The sequence below is a fragment of the Haliaeetus leucocephalus genome, unplaced genomic scaffold (genome assembly GCF_000737465.1).
Source record: "Haliaeetus leucocephalus isolate CR32 unplaced genomic scaffold, Haliaeetus_leucocephalus-4.0 Scaffold83, whole genome shotgun sequence".
In the NCBI taxonomy this organism is placed as follows: Eukaryota; Metazoa; Chordata; class Aves; order Accipitriformes; family Accipitridae; genus Haliaeetus; species Haliaeetus leucocephalus.
The window spans coordinates 2,027,784-2,048,100 of record NW_010972519.1 but is presented as its reverse complement, the minus strand read 5'-3'; the positions used below and the strand labels follow the sequence as shown (position 1 = coordinate 2,048,100).

The 20,317-nt window shown below is 40.5% G+C and overlaps 1 protein-coding gene across 1 annotated transcript in view; it reads right to left on the bottom strand.

Moving 5' to 3' along the window:
- The window catches only part of LOC104841266 (engulfment and cell motility protein 1), a 212,703-nt gene that overhangs the window by 131,746 nt on the left and 60,640 nt on the right, over positions 1-20,317 (bottom strand). Inside the window, exons 3-5 of the mRNA XM_010582811.1 lie at positions 18,002-18,042; positions 16,763-16,835; positions 2,695-2,745 (exon numbers count right to left, since the gene is read on the bottom strand). Of these exons, the coding sequence (XP_010581113.1) occupies positions 2,695-2,745; positions 16,763-16,835; positions 18,002-18,042 (165 nt within the window). The remainder of the gene's footprint in view (positions 1-2,694; positions 2,746-16,762; positions 16,836-18,001; positions 18,043-20,317) is intronic.

Sequence of the window (20,317 nt, the reverse complement as noted above, 5' to 3'; positions counted from 1 at the left end):
CCTCTTAATTTCCCTCAGTCTTCCTCTCCTTTTCTAATACCTCCACCTCTTCAAAGAGCATTTTTTGTATGATTTTCTCTTTCTGGGGGAAAGGGGAGATAGTTTCAGCTTTATACTGGTGTATGATAGATAAAAAAGGGGGAAAAACATTTCAGAATCTTAATATTTTCACAGGATGAGAAAAACATTTCCCACCCAACTTTAGCAGCTAGGAAAGCATCCTTCCTAATTTGCAGGAGTATATAATGCAGCTTGTTCTTCATATTATCTCCTCCAACTACTCTTGCTGTCCTACACAATTTCAGAGGAAAAATGGAAACAGATGGCCTGTTAGCTTTTCAGGATAAACGACAAGCGTTGTGTGGGTCACCAGACTAAAACCCACAGCTTGGAAGTCTTTAATCTATCTATTTTAGGTACCTCTATGATGACCACTTCGACAGTACCTTAAAAGCAAAGATACTATTGTAGGGTGGGAATATGCAGAACTTCATTTTATGTCTATTTAAAGAATACAAATACTCTCTAATCTCACAAAAACCAGTCTGGTCCTTCGAAACCTCCTCCCAAGCTACCTCGTTGATTCTGGGAAAAAGTTAACAAAAAGTTTCTAAAAAGTCAGAAAATTTGAAAATAAGCACTGGTTCAGGGATAAATATCAACACTGAAGACTAGAAAGTATCTTCTAACAGGATGGCTGAGTAACTCATAACTGCAGGCCATTGCCAGAGTGGTCCACAATTTGGTAGGTAACAGGTAATAAATACCTCAATATCCTAAGGGCCCCTGTCTTGGCCGACTGACCCTAAGGCAAGTCACCAAAGAAACAGAACAAGCAGAAGAAAGACTTATGCAAAACCCCACCTTCCTCCCCATAGGCATTAGAAGAAAGTGTTCTAAATCCAAAATTTGCCTTTTGTGTTTGTAGGTCACATTTCCAATTGCACAAGTGATCATGAAGACAGACAGACAGCCATTTCCGCAGATCAGTCGCAGCACAGCCTCTCTTCAGTTTTGCATGGTGCAACTGGTTATGGATTTTGAGACAGGGAACGATTCCATGAGTCATCTCATGCTGTTGCTGCATGCTGTGGTTACACAAAAGAATGATGCAGTGCGTTTGAACCACATTGGTTCTTGATGAACCACACATGTTGTTTTGATTTCATGAGATCCCAAGTCTGGGCAGTAGATAGCCCTTTTTCAGTGGAGTGGATATTTGTTTTTAAGAAGTCCTGAAGGTTAGGAGGATCTGGTGCTGGGGCTGTGTTTCTGAGGAAGTTTCACCAAATAGGGTTTACTCCACTAGCAAGTGGTTTCCCCACGTAAAAGGCTGTTCTGGTGACATATGGCAAGAGGCTCTGGAGCCACACAGACTCTGACAGAACCATGGTCTTAAACTATCATTTATTCTTATGACTCTAAAGCTCTGTATATAACGGCCACTGAAAAAGATGATGAAGGATAACAGAAATCTCTTGTCTTCACCCAGCTGGCTGCTGCTTAGAAGTGCTTTCTGTTAATAAGCTACACTCCTGTAGATTAATATTGCAGTCACTTATTTAAAAACTTGAGGCATGTGTATGTTTCCATTTTGGGTTCTTCAATTTCCACTTATACACAAACCTGCGTACAAATTCAGTCACCTCATAAATCCAATATAAGCCATCATCAGGTTAAGCAGGCTGGGGAGGAGTGGAAATGCACATGATGCCTGAAGAACCTGGGAAGCTAGTGACAACACACATTTCTCTGTTTCTTTACCATGAGCCTAGGCCCTACTAGCTGAAAAGTGATACATCCAAAAAACACATCCATAATCTCCGTGTGGCTTCCATCTAGAAGTTTTCACATTTTATGGCAGAGTAACCAACGTCACTCTTAACAGGTTCAACAAAAGCCAAAAGTTAAACCACCACAGCTCCGTCTTACCTGTTCAAATGAGCTGCAGCACAGGGTGGCAGAGTTTGGCCGTAAGAATGCTTTGAATCTGCAGAAGCTAGAACACCACCGTGAAGAGGTAAACCATTTTAATGGCACACTACATTTGTCAGCAAGGAAATGGGATTGCTGCTGCCTTAGACATACATCTTCTGGGACTAATAGTGGCTTTCAGCATGTGGTAACAGTACTGCTCAACTCAGCAGGAAAACAGGCCATTAACAAGGCAACCGGCAACTCTGCCGTGCTTTTTGAGGAGCTGGCAAGGAGGTGGTGTTGAAAAAAAATAAAATGAAAACAGTAAAATCTCAGTATTACAGTTGCTACTCACTCAGTAGAAACCCAGAGAGCAGGAAAGCTCTGACCTGAGCTGCCCAGCAGAGCTTTCTGCGATTCAACTCCCAGCCCTTTCTCTTGGGCAGAAAAGGAGCAACTTGAGTAAGGCTGCAATGACAGCAGGGAAGCAGAGATTATCTTGGACATGAAAGCTGTTCCCAGTGGGAAAGAAGTGAGAGACAAAAAACACCCAGTTGTGCTAACCCTATCACCAAATGTCACTCAGAGATACCACCCCTGCCCCATAACTCAAAAAAAGAGAACAAAGTCATCTTGTGAGCACACCATTATCCTCCTTTAGAGGAGGATTGTGGGATACAGTGTGGCTAAAGCTTAAAAATACATACGTCAGTTCACAATGATTTACTAATCAAATCTTTACTTTCAAGGGAAGAGAAGAACAGAACAGTAACTCACTGGAGATGTTGTTAATCGAAGGATCGCTCCATTTTTTATTTCATTACGATTCTGAAAGAGAAAAATCCAAAAGGTTTTATTTAAGACTCACATAAAAAGACGAAACATGCATTGAGCAGAATGCCACACTAAACCAGCAACAGTACTTTCCCCTGTCTGCATGCAAAAGCTTCCCTCTTTCATATGTGAGCTAACATCTATACAGTATTTTCCCCACCGAGGCATACTAACATTAGCTTCAAGAAATAGGTGGCTGTTCGCATGATATTTAACAAATCTGAACCCTTTCAAGAATGACTTCATGTTTTTCAAAGTTTAGCTTCCACTGGCAACTTCTAAATACTTCTTTGAAATATACTATCCATGGTGTCTGGCTCTGGTATTGTGCTACATAGTTGAGGAGTTCGTAAGTTTGCTGAAACCTGTCATTAAACATCTGCAGGATTCAAAATTTATCCCACTGGCTCTCCATTTTCTATAACAAGAACATGCTGACTTAAACCACTGGAACCAACCCGCTGAGCTCTGCCACCACGACTTTGCATTCTCCCTCAAAGTAAAAAAAGCAGCACTGTTAGCAGTAAGTAAAGTTCAAACATGCTGTAAGTCATTCTCCTTACCTGGCTGGCAGAAGGAGGCAGCATTAAACATTTTCTTTTGGTTAAGCTCACATAATGTGTTCAATTAAACTAAAGCTATGGGTAGATGAAAAACCTGCCATAGCATAAGCTATGGTGTACGCTTACAGTATCCTCACAACTTTGTGGTCAGTGCCCATATGCATGTGTCGTGGTTTAACCCCAGCCAGCAACTAAGCACCACGCAGCCGCTCACTTACTCCCCCCCCATCCAGTGGGATGGGGGAGAAAATCGGGAAAAAAGAAGTAAAACTCGTGGGTTGAGATAAGAACGGTTTAACAGAACAGAAAAGAAGAAACTAATAATGATAATGATAACACTAATGAAATGACAACAGTAGTAATAAAAGGATTGAAATGTACAAATGATGCGCAGGGCAATTGCTCACCACCCGCCGACCGACACCCAGCCAGTCCCCGAGCGGCGATTCCCCTCCCCCTCTTCCCAGTTCCTAAACTAGATGGGACGTCACATGGTATGGAATACACTGTTGGCCAGTTTGGGTCAGCTGCCCTGGCTCTGTCCTGTGCCAACTTCTTGTGCCCCTCCAGCTTTCTCGCTGGCTGGGCATGAGAAGCTGAAAAATCCTTGACTATAGCCTAAACACTACTGAGCAACAACTGAAAACATCAGTGTGTTATCAGCATTCTTCTCATACTGAACTCAAAACATAGCACTGTACCAGCTACTAGGAAGACAGTTAACTCTATCCCAGCTGAAACCAGGACAGCATGGTCTTCCCCTGTGGTAAGCATAGCGGAGCCTGCCCATCTTTCAACAAGCTACCTCCCATTCACCATAGGTTAAGAGAATACAGTACCTAGCACAATTAACACACTAGCAGGTACTGACTGTGCACAGTGCAATGCACAGTCACAACTTCGTTCATGGTTCAATAGCTTGTTCATGGGCCGATACCCTAATTTGTCATAGGTATTGGAGGAATCCCTAACAGTTTGAGAGAGAAGAGCTAATTTTCTTCTGAAGACCACATTGCAGGCTTCCTGCAGACTGGTGTTTAGCCAAAAACCACCTGAAGGTGTATTTCTTCTCAGGAAATTTTACCCGAATTCATTTCATCCTTCTTGCTCCCATTCTGATACATCTCAAATCCAAAATGCTAAAAACAGGACAAATCTTGCCTGAAACCAGGTCAAGTAGTCCCAAAATAAAACTCCAGAATATTGTCTCTTTCTTGGTATCTAAGTCGTCTGTGGGATTGCTTCTAGCTACCTACAAGATCACTCTCCACCCACAGAGACTTCTTCACTCTAACTGAAACAACTGAAGTGCCAGGCAACACAGGGGGTACAAGGGAGAAGCTTTTTTACGGCATCTTTGCTTACATATGCAGCTAACTCATATCAGCCCGCAGCAGTCTCCTCCTGCCAGAACAGCCTCAGGGAGGCCAGCCAGGCTCTACTCAAGAGAGGAGCAAAAAAGGGTGAGCAGCTAAATACAGGGTGACTTCCCACAGCACTAACAAAGTGCCAGATTTTCTCCTCTTGTAGTAAAACAGCAGCAGACCCAGCTATGTTTCATCAGGTCTAAGGAATGTGTATGAAGTGGCAATAGTGCATTTGTGTGGTTTAATCTAAATCAGTGTTGAAAAAAACTCACTTTGCAAACAGTTGTGTTAAACTGTTACCACCTTGAGGATTTGTGGAACTGAATAAAAGTAATTGATTTAGGACAGACAGTCAGCATAGGCTAAATCTACCTCCATCAACAGCTTAGACTAAGCCACTGGACCTCAGCTGCATTAGGCCAGAGTATGTGCATGCACACATACACACAGGGTTCCATCAGTTTTACTTGGAAGGCAGCAAATCACAGCATGCAACGATATTAAAAACATTTAGGGAATTGGACAGCACTTAAACAACTTAAACCGTATGAATCACATTCAGAAGTGAAAGTTCACCGATAGCCTTATGAAAATATTGGAGCTAAGTAAATACTGTTCTTAAACATAAATAAGAGCACACACAGAGGCTTACCTTTTCAGCAGCACAATTTTAAGCTTAAAGTTTCTCATGTTTCCTGCTCTAATTAATATGAACTACCAAATCAGATGTACAAATTAATTTGTGGTTTAAGTGAAGTCACTTCATTTGGGCCACAATAAGCATCTCTGCAAACACTCTCAGTGCAAACCCAAGAAAGATGGTGGAACCACACCTTTGGGAGCAGGGAAGTGGTGCAGGGAAAGAGAACAGGGGAAGCATGAGGAGGAATTATACCTTCCCTTTTTGGGAGCAGCAAGCTGTCAACCACAGCCCGAATTACATTATTTTGCAGTTGCTTCAGGCTGAAACCATGCTCCACAGTTTGTTCAATTACAGTAGTTTTGTCACAAGCTGAAACCCTAACCCATAAAAAGTTGGGCTTAACCTGATATACTCTCTACAGTGTCATGTATGCAGGTTAAAAAATAAAACTAATTAAATAAGGACACTTACAGATTGCATAGGTTGAATCTACAACCAATCTAGCAAGTGAAAAATATCTTGTTAAAAATACACTATTTCTCTATAGTCAGAGGAATTTAAAAACAAGTGGAAAAAGGGAAGCCAATAACCTGGTTGAAGTTCAGATACCACATATGGATAAACAAGAGAAGAGCTCTCTTGAGCTCTCCAGAGCAACCATATGTCAGGAGGTTATATATAAAATAGCAGAGGAAAAAGAACACACAGAGTACATAAAAGTATCACTGGAAGTTTTCTTTGGGGTCTTTCTGTTTATTTATCAAGCCGAGTCTGAAACACCAAAGCTCTCAGACTCAAAGTTGCAACGCTTGTCAGAGCCCACAGCACATGAAGCCCAACGACCTTTCATCACGTCTGGCTCAGAACAAAGTGCATAAGACTGCCCTATACCATAAATTCAATCACTGCTATCACAAGAGAGTGAGTGAGCTCATCTTCAAGTCCTGATTTAGACAAAGGCTTAAGGAAAAGTGCCCATGCCGTCTCTCTGAAAGTATTCAAAGCATCAAGTCTCTAACACAGCAGGCTAGCCAAAATTTGAAAAGGGTTAGCTGTTCCCCAGTAACAAAAAATCCAATTCTGTTTATCCATTCTAAATAATGACTTAAGCGCCTACCAAGAAACAGCGTGTAAGCATACAGTTAAGTCAAGAGGATTCCGTACATTAACTGTGTGATGCAATAGTCGGCACGCCAGTTAATTTCAATTACAACATTTACACACAGTTAATCTGCTTAGTATTAGGGACTGCATCCTGTGGATTTCTTTTCCAGAAAAACAGAATGTCATTACAGTAGCCTGGCTTTGGCAATCACACTCGTAAGCACCCCTGCTATTCAGGACAGGGCTCACCACCACCTATGGGGGGGGAAACACAAGAACAAGACAAAAAAAAACAAACAAAAAGACCCCTCTTCCAAGACATTTCTGATCTGTTTTCTCAAGTGTACATCAGGTTTGTAGATACTGTTCATGCTGTTGATCTATATTAGGAAAGCTTATTCCTGGGTGGCGAGGGAACTAGTGAAACAGTACTATCCAAAATGCCCCTAAAAAAACTCCATAACAAGAAAATAGATTTGTTATAATTGTTACCTAGGACTAAAACAGCAGTCATATTACGGATACAAATAAGCCCCATTTGCAATATTGTACCTAGCAAGAGTCTATACTCAGAAGATGATTTCATTCTAATTGAGTAGGTAGTATTTCCAACCATCGTACTGCTGCACGACACTTTCTAAGCTGAGTTTTCAATCAGACAGACAAGTACTATCATGAAAACACACAAACAACAAAACACAGCAGAAAGTAGAGGATACCTTTCCCTTGTGTTCACATCTTAGGGCCCTCTGACTTCCAACTCCACCAGCTGGAGCAACACAAACCTACATTATCTGCCACCAGATTCTGTACCTTGTCAAAGCTCTGCCTTTGCCGTGCCATAGGCTACTTTACCCAAAACACGTGCAGGAGACTTGCATTAACTTGCATCTAAAAGGCAGGCCTCAAGCATTAAGAGTCTACCAAACCATGCAGAGGGATGAAGATATGTGAATTTGCTTTCAAAATATCTTATCAAAACAGTCAGCCATTTATTCAGAGCTTTCCTGGAGACACACTTTGGAAAACTTATCAAGCAAAATTAAAGTTTATTTTGCCATGCATTTGTCTTATCATTTTAATAATCTGTTATACCCAGCAAAATGCCTCAAGATTCAGCTCATTGTAACTGGTTGGAATGGAATGTTTTCTTAACATATTTGAGGAAGACCTAGAAGCATTGGTTCCCATGGTTATAGCTCACTCAGCATTATTCTTTAACCTTGACCAAACAGCTTCCTTCAGACTTCTCTAACTGGGCTAAAGAATAACAGCCAAGAAATCTAAAATTCTTCACATGTTTATATCACTAAGTAATAGATCCTTCCCTCTTTCCATACTACTACTACTTTATTACACCTTCCTCCAAATTGATACAACAACAAAAAAATTAGAGCTATGAAATACACTTTAAGTTAGTGACTCCATAACATTTTTACAAGAATGAGCTTTGGGCAAGTAGTAAATAAGGACAAAATGATACATAATGGAGTATATTTCTAAGTCAACAACTCAGGAAAGAGATGCAAAGTTCTTGTTGGCAGATCTCCCTTAAAGCACTGAATCAATGTGCTACAGCAGCCAGTAAACATTGGGTGACATCAGAAGTGGTACTGTGAACTAGACAGAGGGCATCATTTTGCCACAACACAAGAACTTCATGCACCCATATGCAGGGCCCTGTGTGCAGTTCTGACCGTCAGATCTTAAGGAGGACACAGTAGCATCAGGGGAAATGCAGAGAAAGGCAAGTGAAATGCTCAATGGCATTGAGCAGCTGCCTCACAAGGCAAGGTCTCCCCAGTTTGGAGGGACAAAGGCCACAGGAGTGAACGTAGTCGACAAGCTGAATACAGAACTGTTGTTATCAAATCCTGCAGTATGAGAACCAGGGGGTACTTGAAAGCAGCAAGGGATCAGTTTAAAGCACACGAAGAATATACCTCTTCATTCAGCAGGCAGTGAACTACTTGAGCTTGCTGTCACAGGTTGTGAAAGCAGGCAGTATCAGCAGGTTCAAGAAGAGATGAAAGACTTTCATGGCCTTTATATGGCATATTAAATGGACTAAGCATAGGTGTAGCCTCCAACACCTGTAGTACAAGAAATGTGAATGCTGAGGGAGCATGAAGGGAGTGAAAGCCATCATCAGATCACAACCCTGAACAGCACTTGCTACTGTTACAGCAGGAGATAGACTATGAGGTTAGATACAACATTCAGCTGACTTGGTAGGAAATCTCTTAAGGTCGTTTTTAGTCACCAAAAACTTTCATAAGATGAGAGCTAAGAGATATAGGTAATTATCAATATTGTACTACTTGGCATGACAGGACTGTACTGTTTTAGAAGAAATACTGAGGCAATTAATCTTGTGATAAAATTCCTTTCCTGGGCAGCTGCTGGAAACAGGGAGAATATCTTCTAGTTTTTCATATTAAAATTTGAGGATAGCATTTTCCTTAAAAAAATTAAGTGTTGGTAGTTCAGCTTAAGTTTCTAAAAAGAGGACATTTTCTGCATGCTATTTATCTACCCCTATTCAAGGATTACAGAAACTAGTAAATAAACCAAGTTACGCCAGCGGTGCAGTTTCAGGGTATACCTAATCCACTGCAACTCTACAGCCCACAAGAGGCACTATTCTGCGCATATCCTTCTAGAGTGTGGGCTCCCAACGCTTTCCTTACATCAGATCTACCAACACGTGGCAGCACAGCCAACCACCAAACCTTAAAAAAAGCTACCTTTTCCTCTCTCCTTCATTCACAAAAAGGAGAAAAAAAAAAAAAAAAAATCCAGAGTTTTCTTTTGTCAGATCCATGATTTGAACCAGCTCACCCTCTAGCAGTAGTCACTAGGATGCTAGTGAAGCAAAGGGAATGAAGCAACAGAGGGGAAAAAGAAAGCTTGGCTACCTTTTTATCCAGCAACCCACAGTAATACCAACTTGAATGCCATTTAAACCACATCCTTAGAAAAAGTCCATACTTTGCATGATTTACACATCTTCAGGTGGAGCGATCTACAAGGACAACATTATCAGGTACCACTTGCTCTGTAGAGCAGCAGTGGTATTACACTGTGGACAGACATCCTTCTGACACATTAAAACAAGTTACACACAAGTTATTTTTAACCTGGCTCAGTTCCCCAATTCAAGCAACCACACAGACAGTTGTACCGGTAACACAGACACATAACAAGCAGCCCATTGTCCTCTGATAAGTTGGAACAAAGAGCTGCACCCTGCAAAATAAACATCAGGAAATGACAGACTTAGCTGGGCTCATACTACTGTTGGTGAGATCATGTGGCAAAATCAGAACAGGGAACTGGTATGGACACAAAAAAAACCAAAACAACCAAATAAGGATTGTCAAATTGAAGTCAGTTCTTCGATGCAGTTCACCCAACACATTCACCCACAGCACCACTGAGGGGTCAGTGCAGGAGCAGTAGCTCCTTAAGCAGATGCTGCTATTAAAAGAAATAGCTAAAGACCCAAGCCAAGACTGGTTCACAGTCACTTTTGCCAAATCAAAGCACAGCTTGCTACCATAAAATAGTCTTACTTTTCAGTCTCTTGCTCATTGCTACTAGTGTTTTTATGTTGCATAAACTAGTTGTGTAACTAGTTGATGAGTCAACAAGGGAACTAAACCAGCCGAACATTTTATTATTTGGGGTTTTGCCCAGTTTGCAAGGTAAAAGACAGGAATAAGCGCTATAGTATAAAGCGGGAAAGTGGGCCAGCTCATTTTGCAAGCACCACATTTGGGACCACACTGAGACTTGTTTAAGGGGAAGCCTGCATGTGCTTGTGCTTCAAGATGTACATCCTACTCCTACTCCCTTGCCTGCATCCTTCATCTCAGATACAGAGGCACTGTAGGTAAAACATCCCTTCTCCATTTCTGACTACAGTCAGAATTTGCCATTAAGTTCATTCCACATCAGCCTAAGACAGTTCCACAAGCAACTGAGGGACATGACAGCTCACAGCTGTTAAAAAGAGCAAAGTTTCATTCCTCTTCCTACCCTTCCTTTAACTTCTTCCTTCTCTGCAGCCCATTTCTGGACATGATTCAAGGGTCCTGCCTCACCCTTACATCAGATCAGGCAGACTTTTTATTAAGCAAGTTTAATGAATTAAAGTGGCACAAAATGATCCCCCACCCTTGCCACCATGTCCAGAAATTGTCAAAAAAAACCCCACTGTAGCCAGCAGAAATGAAGTGGCAGGATCTCTTGGGGAAGGGGAGAAGAAATCAGAACCGTCCCCTTTCAGCAGTGAGCTGTGATGTCTGTTCACTGCACCTTGTAAAACTACCCATCTAAATAGGTTGTTCTTTAAGTATTAAGATGATTTAAAGAGCATTTTCGAGTCAGCCAGATCTTACACAGAACTGTATGCTATCAGCTGAACCCAAACAGTCACACTGTGCCTGTGGTATACCGTACCTATCTTTAAGTGCTGTAACAGAAAGCCAAACCTTTCCAGAGCCTTTTCCCTCTCGTGATTACTTGCGAGGCAAAGTTACAAACTAAATTCAGGGGGAAAAAAAAAGCTATACAGCTTTTTAAAAAAAACCACTTGATCCATCTCATCAGCCTTGAAGTGGAACTAAGGAACTACATAGAAGACATTGTCATAATAAATATTTTAAAAGGAGACAAGCAGAAGAATTAAGCTGTTCATGCTGGGGCCAGAAAATATAAGAGGTTGACAGGACAGAATTATTTTCTTTGGAAAATTTAGCATAAACCTGAAGTCCTACAAAATGAGTCCTAAAAACTAGGACTAATTTACTAAGAGAAGGATGACCAGTGTTCTCGAAATCAGCCTGAACAAAGCAGGGTTGAAAGTGATTTAGTGTATGGATACTCAAGTTTTACTTCTGTTCACCAGAGAAATATACTACTGTCCACTAGTTTTTACTGGAGTCCACAGGGCAGTGTTACCAGCATCCATCAAGCAGGCAGGAACAGGGCTGCTCTGATTCTGTGTCACACTTATTGTTAGGAATTTCTGCAGTGCTGTGCAGATGCCCCAAAATATTAAGAAATTTGTGAATATGAGGGAAATACCACATGTCTGATCAGTGGCAGAGGAAAGGGAAAGTCAGGCAGAGTTTGGTCCAGGTCAAATCTGGATTGGAATCTGCCATTTATGTAGCATTACTAACAAATGTATTATCAAGAGTAATGCAAATGAGAGGAACAGACCACTTAATACATTTCTCTAGTTCCCAACCTTCGTGCTACTTATCATTCTCAGCTGCTTATGAAGTACCAGGTCCTTCAGTGAATCAGAAACCTTCATTATTGAGAATGTTTACTTCCAACACACTGAAGTTCAATTAATTGGTGAAAACAGATGAATACTAAAAATGTTAAAGAAAAAAACCTCCAAAAAACCCCAACCCTACAAGTGGCTCATTTCTTGCCCTGTCATTTGCATACACTCCTACGCAGTGAGCCTGTAATGGCATGGTGGAATTTCACATGAATATACAATTACAGGTTGTATTCAGCAAAAAATAGGTCACAAGCAAAAGCACCTTTGAGAAAGAACAAGCACCAGGGACTCTACCCAGGTTCCCAGCTTGGCGAAGGCAGGGGTAGAAGGATGTCCCATCTGCAAACACAGCAAAGAGCTGAGTAATGACAATGAAAGGTGGTGGCAGCTCCCTTTGCAAAACAGCACTAAAAGTATCTCAGCATTAATGGAGGGAATTCAGTGTCTGCTCTCCTCCGCTTCATGCAATAAGCACATAAGAATGAAAGGGAAATGTGGGAGTCAGGAAAGAAGGAAAAAAACACAGGGAGTTTTCAGAGGCATCAAATGTAAAAAACTGAACACAACAAAATTGTGACTGAATAAAAATGGGCCGCAGTCAATACACAGATGAATGAAATGTCCTTACATTTAAAAGCTAACATAAAAAATGGCACCAGTATCATCACTGTGTGGTGAACACAGCTCAGAGGTGGCTCACAAAGACCCTCAGCAAGAGGGAGCTAGCATTTTATTCCTGATAGTTGCTCAGGTACAGGATTAAGAGCCACCACATTCTGCCTCCAGCAGTGAAGCCAGCTTGAACACTGTTCTTCCCCAGCCCCACACTCCTGCAAGGCCCTCTTGATGATAAACACTGTGGTTTATCACACCTTCAGATGTGACGAAAAAAACCCATTTCTGAGGCTGCACTGTAATCTGAACAGCTGCATGATCCAGCTCCTTCACAATCTTTTTGTTTTTAGAGACTGAGTTTGAGCTAACAATGATCCCTCCCAGACCCAGAGCCCATGGTGGGCAGTGCAGGTGCACAAATGATCTAGAGGAGCCAGACCTTGTCTGCAAGGCCAAGGGTGAGCAGCAATAAGGGACCAGGCATACCCACCAACGCGCTGCATGAACCATTTGGATTCCTGTCCCTGGATTCCTAGTACTGCCAGCAGAGGAATACATCCAAGCTGTGGTTTTCAGCCCACAAAATTATACAGCCATTTTCTACTCTTCATATAGCATTTTCTGTTCTAAACCTGAGCTTGTCCAGGCTACAGTGTTCCTGAGTTATTATGCCTGATGTGAAAAAGCATCTATTCAGGTACAACCTGGACAAAGTGAAGCAATGGTGACTTTTTTATTCCCTATTATATAGTTGTTGCAGTTTAACCCCAGCCAGCAACTAGGCACCACACAGCTGCTTGCTCACTCCCCCCCACCCAGTGGGATGGGGAAGAGAATTGGAAGGAAAAAGTTAAAACTCGTGGGTTGAGATAAGAACAGTTTAATAGAACAGAAAGGAATAAAATAAAATAATAATAATAACAATAACAACAACAACAACAACAATAATAATAATAATAGAAGAATAATAAAAGGATTGGAATATACAAAACAAGTGATGCACAATGCAATTGCTCACCATTCGCCGACCAATGCCCAGTTAGTTCCCCAGCAGCAATCCCCCCAGGCCAAATCCCCCCAGTTTATATACTGGGCATGACATCACATGGTATGGAATACCCCTTTGGCCACTTTGGGTCAGCTGCCCTGGCTGTGTCCCCTCCCAACTTCTTGTGCCCCTCCAGCCTTCTTGCTGGCTGGGCATGAGAAGCTGAAGAATCCTTGAGTTAGTCTAAACACTACTTAGCAACAACTGAAAACATCAGTGTGTTATCAACATTCTTCTCATACTGAATCCAAGACATAACACTATACCAGCTACTAGAAAGAAAATTAACTCTATCCCAGTCGAAACCAGGACAATAGTATCTAGCACAATGAAATCCTGATTCAGAAGTCAGGCTTTTAGATGTTTGACCTACCAAAGAAATGCCCCTCCATGATAAGTAAGGCCTTTAAAAAAAAAAAAAAAACCAAAACAAAAAACAAAACCACACACACCTATTAATGTAATTAAAAATCAAATACACTGTGATCAAAACACCAGCTAGGCTTGAGCTTAGGCAGTATGCCTGCTTGGTTTTCTTTTTCACATAATCTCTTATTTTATTTCTCCTGTTTCTTAAAAAAATGACTAAAATATGTAATTAATAATTTCCACTGCACTTTCAGGGGCACAGATATAACCAAACCAGAACCCCAGAGGCAGCAGTCCAAACTGCATCTGCTGTGATAAGTCCTGTCTCTAGTAGGAACCCTGGCTGACTCAAGATTTGTTAAAGACTGCCCTTATACTGTCTGAAGTAGTTATTGCTACTCCTGTAGAGGCTTTTTTCCAAATAATACAGCCAGGAAGGAGGGGGAAAAAAAAAAAAAAAAAAAAAAGGAGAAACAGAACTGCTTGGGTGTTGTTTTTCTTTATGTACAGTATAATCAGGAAATACAAGTCAGCCACAAAAGATAAAGAGTTCTGCATATGACAACCAAAACACAGATGTGCCATTTGCCCCCCCAAACCAAAAATGTAGTTATGAGCCATGTGTTGACAGTCCAGCATTTGTAACATTTTCACTTCAAAGTTTCTGGTTACTTTGTACAAGAATTCATTAACGGCTTTTCTTTCTGGTAACTTTAAACATGGTGGATTTTTAAAAAGGCATCTCTACCTGGAAGGCCATAAATCAGCAGTCACCCAGGTTCTGCAGAAACATGACCTATACATAATGTTTTCTGCATATGTACAGACATACAATTCATCTTTGAGAGCAATGAAAAATATTTACTTATTAGAAGCTGTTACTCTCTCAATAGAGCTCTGCTCATGTCCTATTAAGGGGCAGATCAAAGCAATGTGGGCTTTAACAATTAGTGTTGTAGCTTCATTGTGTTTGTCCTCATGCCTGGTGTTTTTCATGTTTTAATTCAGAAAGCAACAACATCCTACTGCAGACAAATGAGGGAAAGTATGTAGAAGGGGTGATGGCCTATATAAGCCTCTCTTTACAGCCACTATCCAATAAGCAGTGATAAACAGTGGACAATATCTAATAAAAGTCACAGACATCTGAGTAATACTGGTGGCATTTAGAGCTCTTCTCTCTTATGTATGTGACTCAGAGTCAGACACTCTGCGTATTTTCAGTAGGGAATAAACAAACTCAAAGTCCTCTCTGCAGTACATTCCAAAATGTTCTAGATGACCATCATTTTCCACCCTTATTGTAAGTTAAAGGCAGCCAAAAGGCATCAGACTTCCTTTTATGCAGAACAGAAAACAGATCTCTTCTCCAAAGCTGCAGGATCCTACCCACCAAAGGTGGAGGTAAAGCCTGGAAGATTCCTCAGGCTTAAGGAATTGTATCAGGACAAATTCCTTCAGCAAGCCTGAGTATTCACTCAGTCCTGGCTTCTTGGAAATACTCACTGTATAATCAGAGTTTAAATGCCAACAGGCAAGTTCAGTTGTGTCTGGCTTATTGGAAAAATGTTGTGTCACAATTCAGGGCAATTAGCAAAACAGTCTCGGTATTTAATTTGGGTGGAGGCAAAACACAGCAGCCAATAATTACTTCAACAGTTTTCCTTGTGGTGGCCTTTGAAGTGTCTGTCAATTGAAACTTGAAAAGAAAGGAGAAAAAAAAAACAAACCAAAAAACCATGCAAGAAAAAAGGGGAGAAGATCCCAAAACAAACTGTAACACATTGAGTTAAATGAAACAATAGTTAAATGAAAAATTGAAACTGGTCTGCTACAAAAAACCAAAAACAAACAAACAAAACACACACACACCCCCCCAAAAAACCAAAGCAGCACTATCTTATGAGCAACTGCTCTAGCTGTCTTGCTAAATTTAGTCTTCCTAAATGCTTAACTGTGTCTAAGTTCCCTTTATTTCTTGGGTGGAGGTAAGAATTACAGCAAGACAAAAGGTAGTTCATGTCTCAGCTGTATTTAGCAGATCCTAAACAACTGTAAAATGCAAAATAAAACCAAAAGACCCTGCCACTTAAGAGTAAGCCAAACTAAACTGATAGCAAGGTAAGCAAGAGGCATCTATGTCTATGCAGCTAAACTCAGGTCTATTTAGCTCAAAATCCACTGAGGTTAGGGAATCTGCATGCGGACTTCAGCAGGTTTTGAATACTGCTCTTTTCCTATTGCTTAGAAATTGTACCTCTGCGGCACTAATGTGTACACTCTTCCAAACAAATTAATTTTTTTTTCATAATTTCAGTAATTTCAGCAATTTCAGCAATTCTAACAGTAATGCTAGGAATGAATGTACTATTTGGTCTCGTTCAGATGACCATGTCCCCATTATTTAGACTAGACATTCCATTTTTATTACAGCTACAGCCATTTCGTTGCTCTGTGCTGAAATCATTGCATCACTTCATGAATCGCCTATTGCCATACTATCTGGGGACCAAAAAAATAAGCCAATGTAACATACAGAACTGGAAAAGGACAAGACAGCAGGCGGGAAAGAGTAGCAAATATTACACAGTCACTGAAACTTATTTCTACCTTATCAGCCAAAGAGGTAAGTGACATGCACTGGAGGTCTCCTGACACTTCAAAGAGCCCTTCATGTTTTACATATTTCAAATTTCCTGTACACCACTTGTCAGCAGAATACTAAACACGCACAAATACCAAAGCTGAAGGGCTCAGTGCTGAAGTCTCAAACTCAACAGATGTTTGAATGTGCCATGGCACATTCAAACTTCTATTTGCCTTTCCAAACAGAAGAAATCAGCGCAACACTATTAAACCAGGTGTCCCAGTACCTACTCTCTCATTGGCATCACGTTACAGAAAATACTCTGTTATTTTTATGTATTTGAATTTAAAATAAATTATTGTGGCAAACATTTTGATAGGCTATGCAAGAACTGTGTTGAACGATTCACTTACCTTCTCTGTGATGTAGAAATTAGAACTATCAGCATGCTGCAGTGCAAATTGATCATGATTTGCAAGAGACCACCTTAGAAATACGAAAATAAATTGATCATAAAATGAAATCTTAAAAACTCAAAAAGTACCCTTTACATGATTTTACAATGATCAAACAAGTGCCTGTCATTCCCATGTATTTTTCATACTTTTCTATAACTTTCAATGATGAGTTCCAAAGTTTAAGATAAAAGCATGCTTACAAACAGAAAACTTGAGTACAGATACATCCTATATATGAGATTTTCCTTTTGCATATCTGAAACAAAGCCCTAAACTTGACCATGGTTGAGAAAGAAATTACATAACAACTACCTTCCTTCCAAGACAAAGATAAAAAGAAGGGGCGTGGGGGGATAGAAAGAAGAAAAACTACTTTGTCGCTACAGTGACACTTCAGTGCTCCAAAAATAAGTCGATAATGATCTGATATTCATTCCAGATCTATAAAAAACTAGGAAGCATAATTTTTGCTTGCAGTAAGCAAGATCACTAAATCACTAAAACAGACCAAAAAAAAAGGTACAGTACCAGGATTTTATGCTAGCTTATACAACACCCAACGCATGTAGTATTAAGTTGATATATTACATTATGCATAAAACACCACCTTTGTAACTCAGCAGCAACTTGATGAACATAAACTAGTTTCTCCTATGTGGCAGCACTTGCTTAAAACAGCATTTTTGTCCCCAAATATTAATGTATTAAAACTAAAGCAAGAGATTTCTCTTAGCCAATTATTAGTTCGTATTGCAGGACTTGCAATTAATATTTCAGTTTCACGTGAGCAGTCACATCAACTGGACCAGCTTACAGTAGCCACTAGACTCAGTGCTCAAAAATCAAAGCCACAGACACTGTTTTAGTTCCTTAACCCGTGAACTGCAGAGACCGCAAGCATAAAGTGAGTGGGTAAAATGCATCTCTGTGCAGAAAGACAACAAATGGTCTAAATGAGAGTCACCCTCATGATGGAGGCTGCTCTGTTAGGAACCTCATCTTGCAAGTATTGATCCAAAATACACTGCAAATTCAAAATCTGAAGATAAAACAACTACAAGATTTAAGAAACTAATGACTAGTTATACAGGATATCTAGATTTTCTTCAGGAAAAAAACCAACAAACTATCTCCTGATTGGTTTAATAACTCAAAAAGTATAGTATCTAGTATGTACTATATGGTAGAACTTACCCATCGCAGACTTCTTTTATTATTGAGGACAGCGGCTTTTTCTGGTTAAGGAAAAAAGAAAGGAAAAAAAAAAAGATTACCAAATTGGAACAGCTCTGAGCTCTTAAAATATGATTCCAGAACCACTGACTGCAAAGAATAAAACAAGTTATTAGTATTTCATTTTTTGTTTAATATCAAGCTTGATAGGACCCCAAAATTTTCTGCTATTTTGGTCTGATGATCTATAAAGACAGCAACTCTACACATACACATGATGACATTATCAGCCCTTTTTGTCAACATTAGCCCATATGGCATCAGCTCAGCTTCTCAACTCAGAAATCAAAGGGTCTTTTGTGTACACTGCATCTCATTACCCAACAGAAACAGAAGATTTAGATATCAACATGAGCATTTTCCAGGAATGACAACTGAAGCAAGAAGACATTCAATATTTTTAAACCTTCTTTTGTCCCTTTCAGATATGGTCATATGATGACAGTAATCCTCTCTCTTAAGTACACATATGCAGGTTCCCCTCTGATGAAACATCAGCTGGGAGGTGTTAAGATCCCAGATGTATCAGTTCTGCTTTATTCTCTACATCTGCAAGCATGAGCATTTGGACTGACTGAAAACAGCTCTGTTGCTTTGGGTCCCAAAATAGAAGGGACATTCTAGTTTGGTGATGTTGCAACACTCAGAACTTTGTTATAAACACAGGGTGCACATGCAAGTGTTTTTACAAGACTACTGGCTAAAAGAAAATGCATTTTTATATCCCAAAACATAGATGAAGTTGCACAGCAAAAAGAAACAGATCAAATTTCACCAGTTGGGTGACTACTGAGCCTTTTTTCTCCAATACTGGGTGACCATGCAATGTCACACACATCTGTTGCTTCGTGAAAATTCCTCAAAACCCCCTCTCTGCTTACTTCCAATAAACACAGTTCACTGAATTCTTAAAAAGCAAACAAAACTAACAAAATACACAAAACCCACCATAAAACCACCCACAAACCAACACTACTGTCAAAACAAGCTGTTTCCCATTAACATTTACAGAAAAATGATTAGGCTAAAAATTAACTCAGTAGCAGGGTGCGTTATGTGGAGGGAGAATTATTTTTCCCTGGGATTTGTTTTCTGAACCGCATCACTGCATAGACAGAAAGCCAGAGACGGGACTCCCTGGTCAGGTCAGGATCAGGGAAGAAGGATTTGTTATTTCAACAGTCAAGTCAACTAAGCCAGTTTATAAACAGGCAAAAACATAACACAAGCCCATTTTAATCAAACATGAATGAAAGCATCTGCTGAAAGAAACCTGTCCCCCCTTGCCACACCGTCTCAGTCCTTGGTTTCCATCCTTCCTCTTTCACTGTCCATTACTATTTTCACATGACCACCCAGATAAGCCACACTAGGAAACTTGATCAAACTAAGAACTGGTCCAGTAAAAAGGAAAGCAATAGTTTTTATTTAGACCACCTCATCTGACTCACTATGTGCCTAAATGACTAGAAAATACTGGCACATGGGAGAAAAGGCAAGAAGTGTGAAACTGCTCCCTGCTGCAGCAGCCAACATGTCCTTTCTCCACAGCAGCTTCTCTCTGTTGTGCTGGCTCAGGTGTTTGCATAGCCATAGCCAGGCTGTGAAGCAGATCAGGCAGATCACATGAGAGAGGGGAAAAAAAAAAAAAAAAAAAAAAAAAAAAAGAGAGAGAAGAAGAGTGGTTTCTTCCCCACAATTTTTCAGCCCGATCAGTTCCTGAGTCTGGATTACTGTGTCACTTTTGTGCAGCTGCTTTCATCTGCTGACCTCCTCCCCGAGAGGTTTGTAGGTTCTGCAACCCTGTGAAAGCAATCCCTGTTTCCAACTGCTCTCTGCCCTCTATCCCTCCCCCAAAAAATAAAATCCCATTTTTTCAGGAGCGATAGAGGGAAGAGGAAGCAGCACAGGTTTGCCCGGAGCACAAACGTGGCAGCCTGCAGGTCAGCTGCTGCTAAGCGGAGCATGCAGCTCTGTACACTGCTTCCCCTTCCCTCCTCAGGATGCTACTGTGGGTCCCACTCTACTATTTGCCTATTTTGATAAAATTTGCATCTGGGATTTTAATTCCTTTTACTAAATAAATTGGTATCAGCTAACAGATTTAATACAACAGAGGACAAAAAGAGTAACTGCCTCCCCTCCCCATTATTCTCTTAGGAACTATAGTTTCCCATAGAAAACTATGACGAAAAGACACTTTAACAACCCAAACTGGCAATAATATAAAGGCTAGGAAGGTTGGATACAATTACTTTCCAAATCATTATTTTGGTA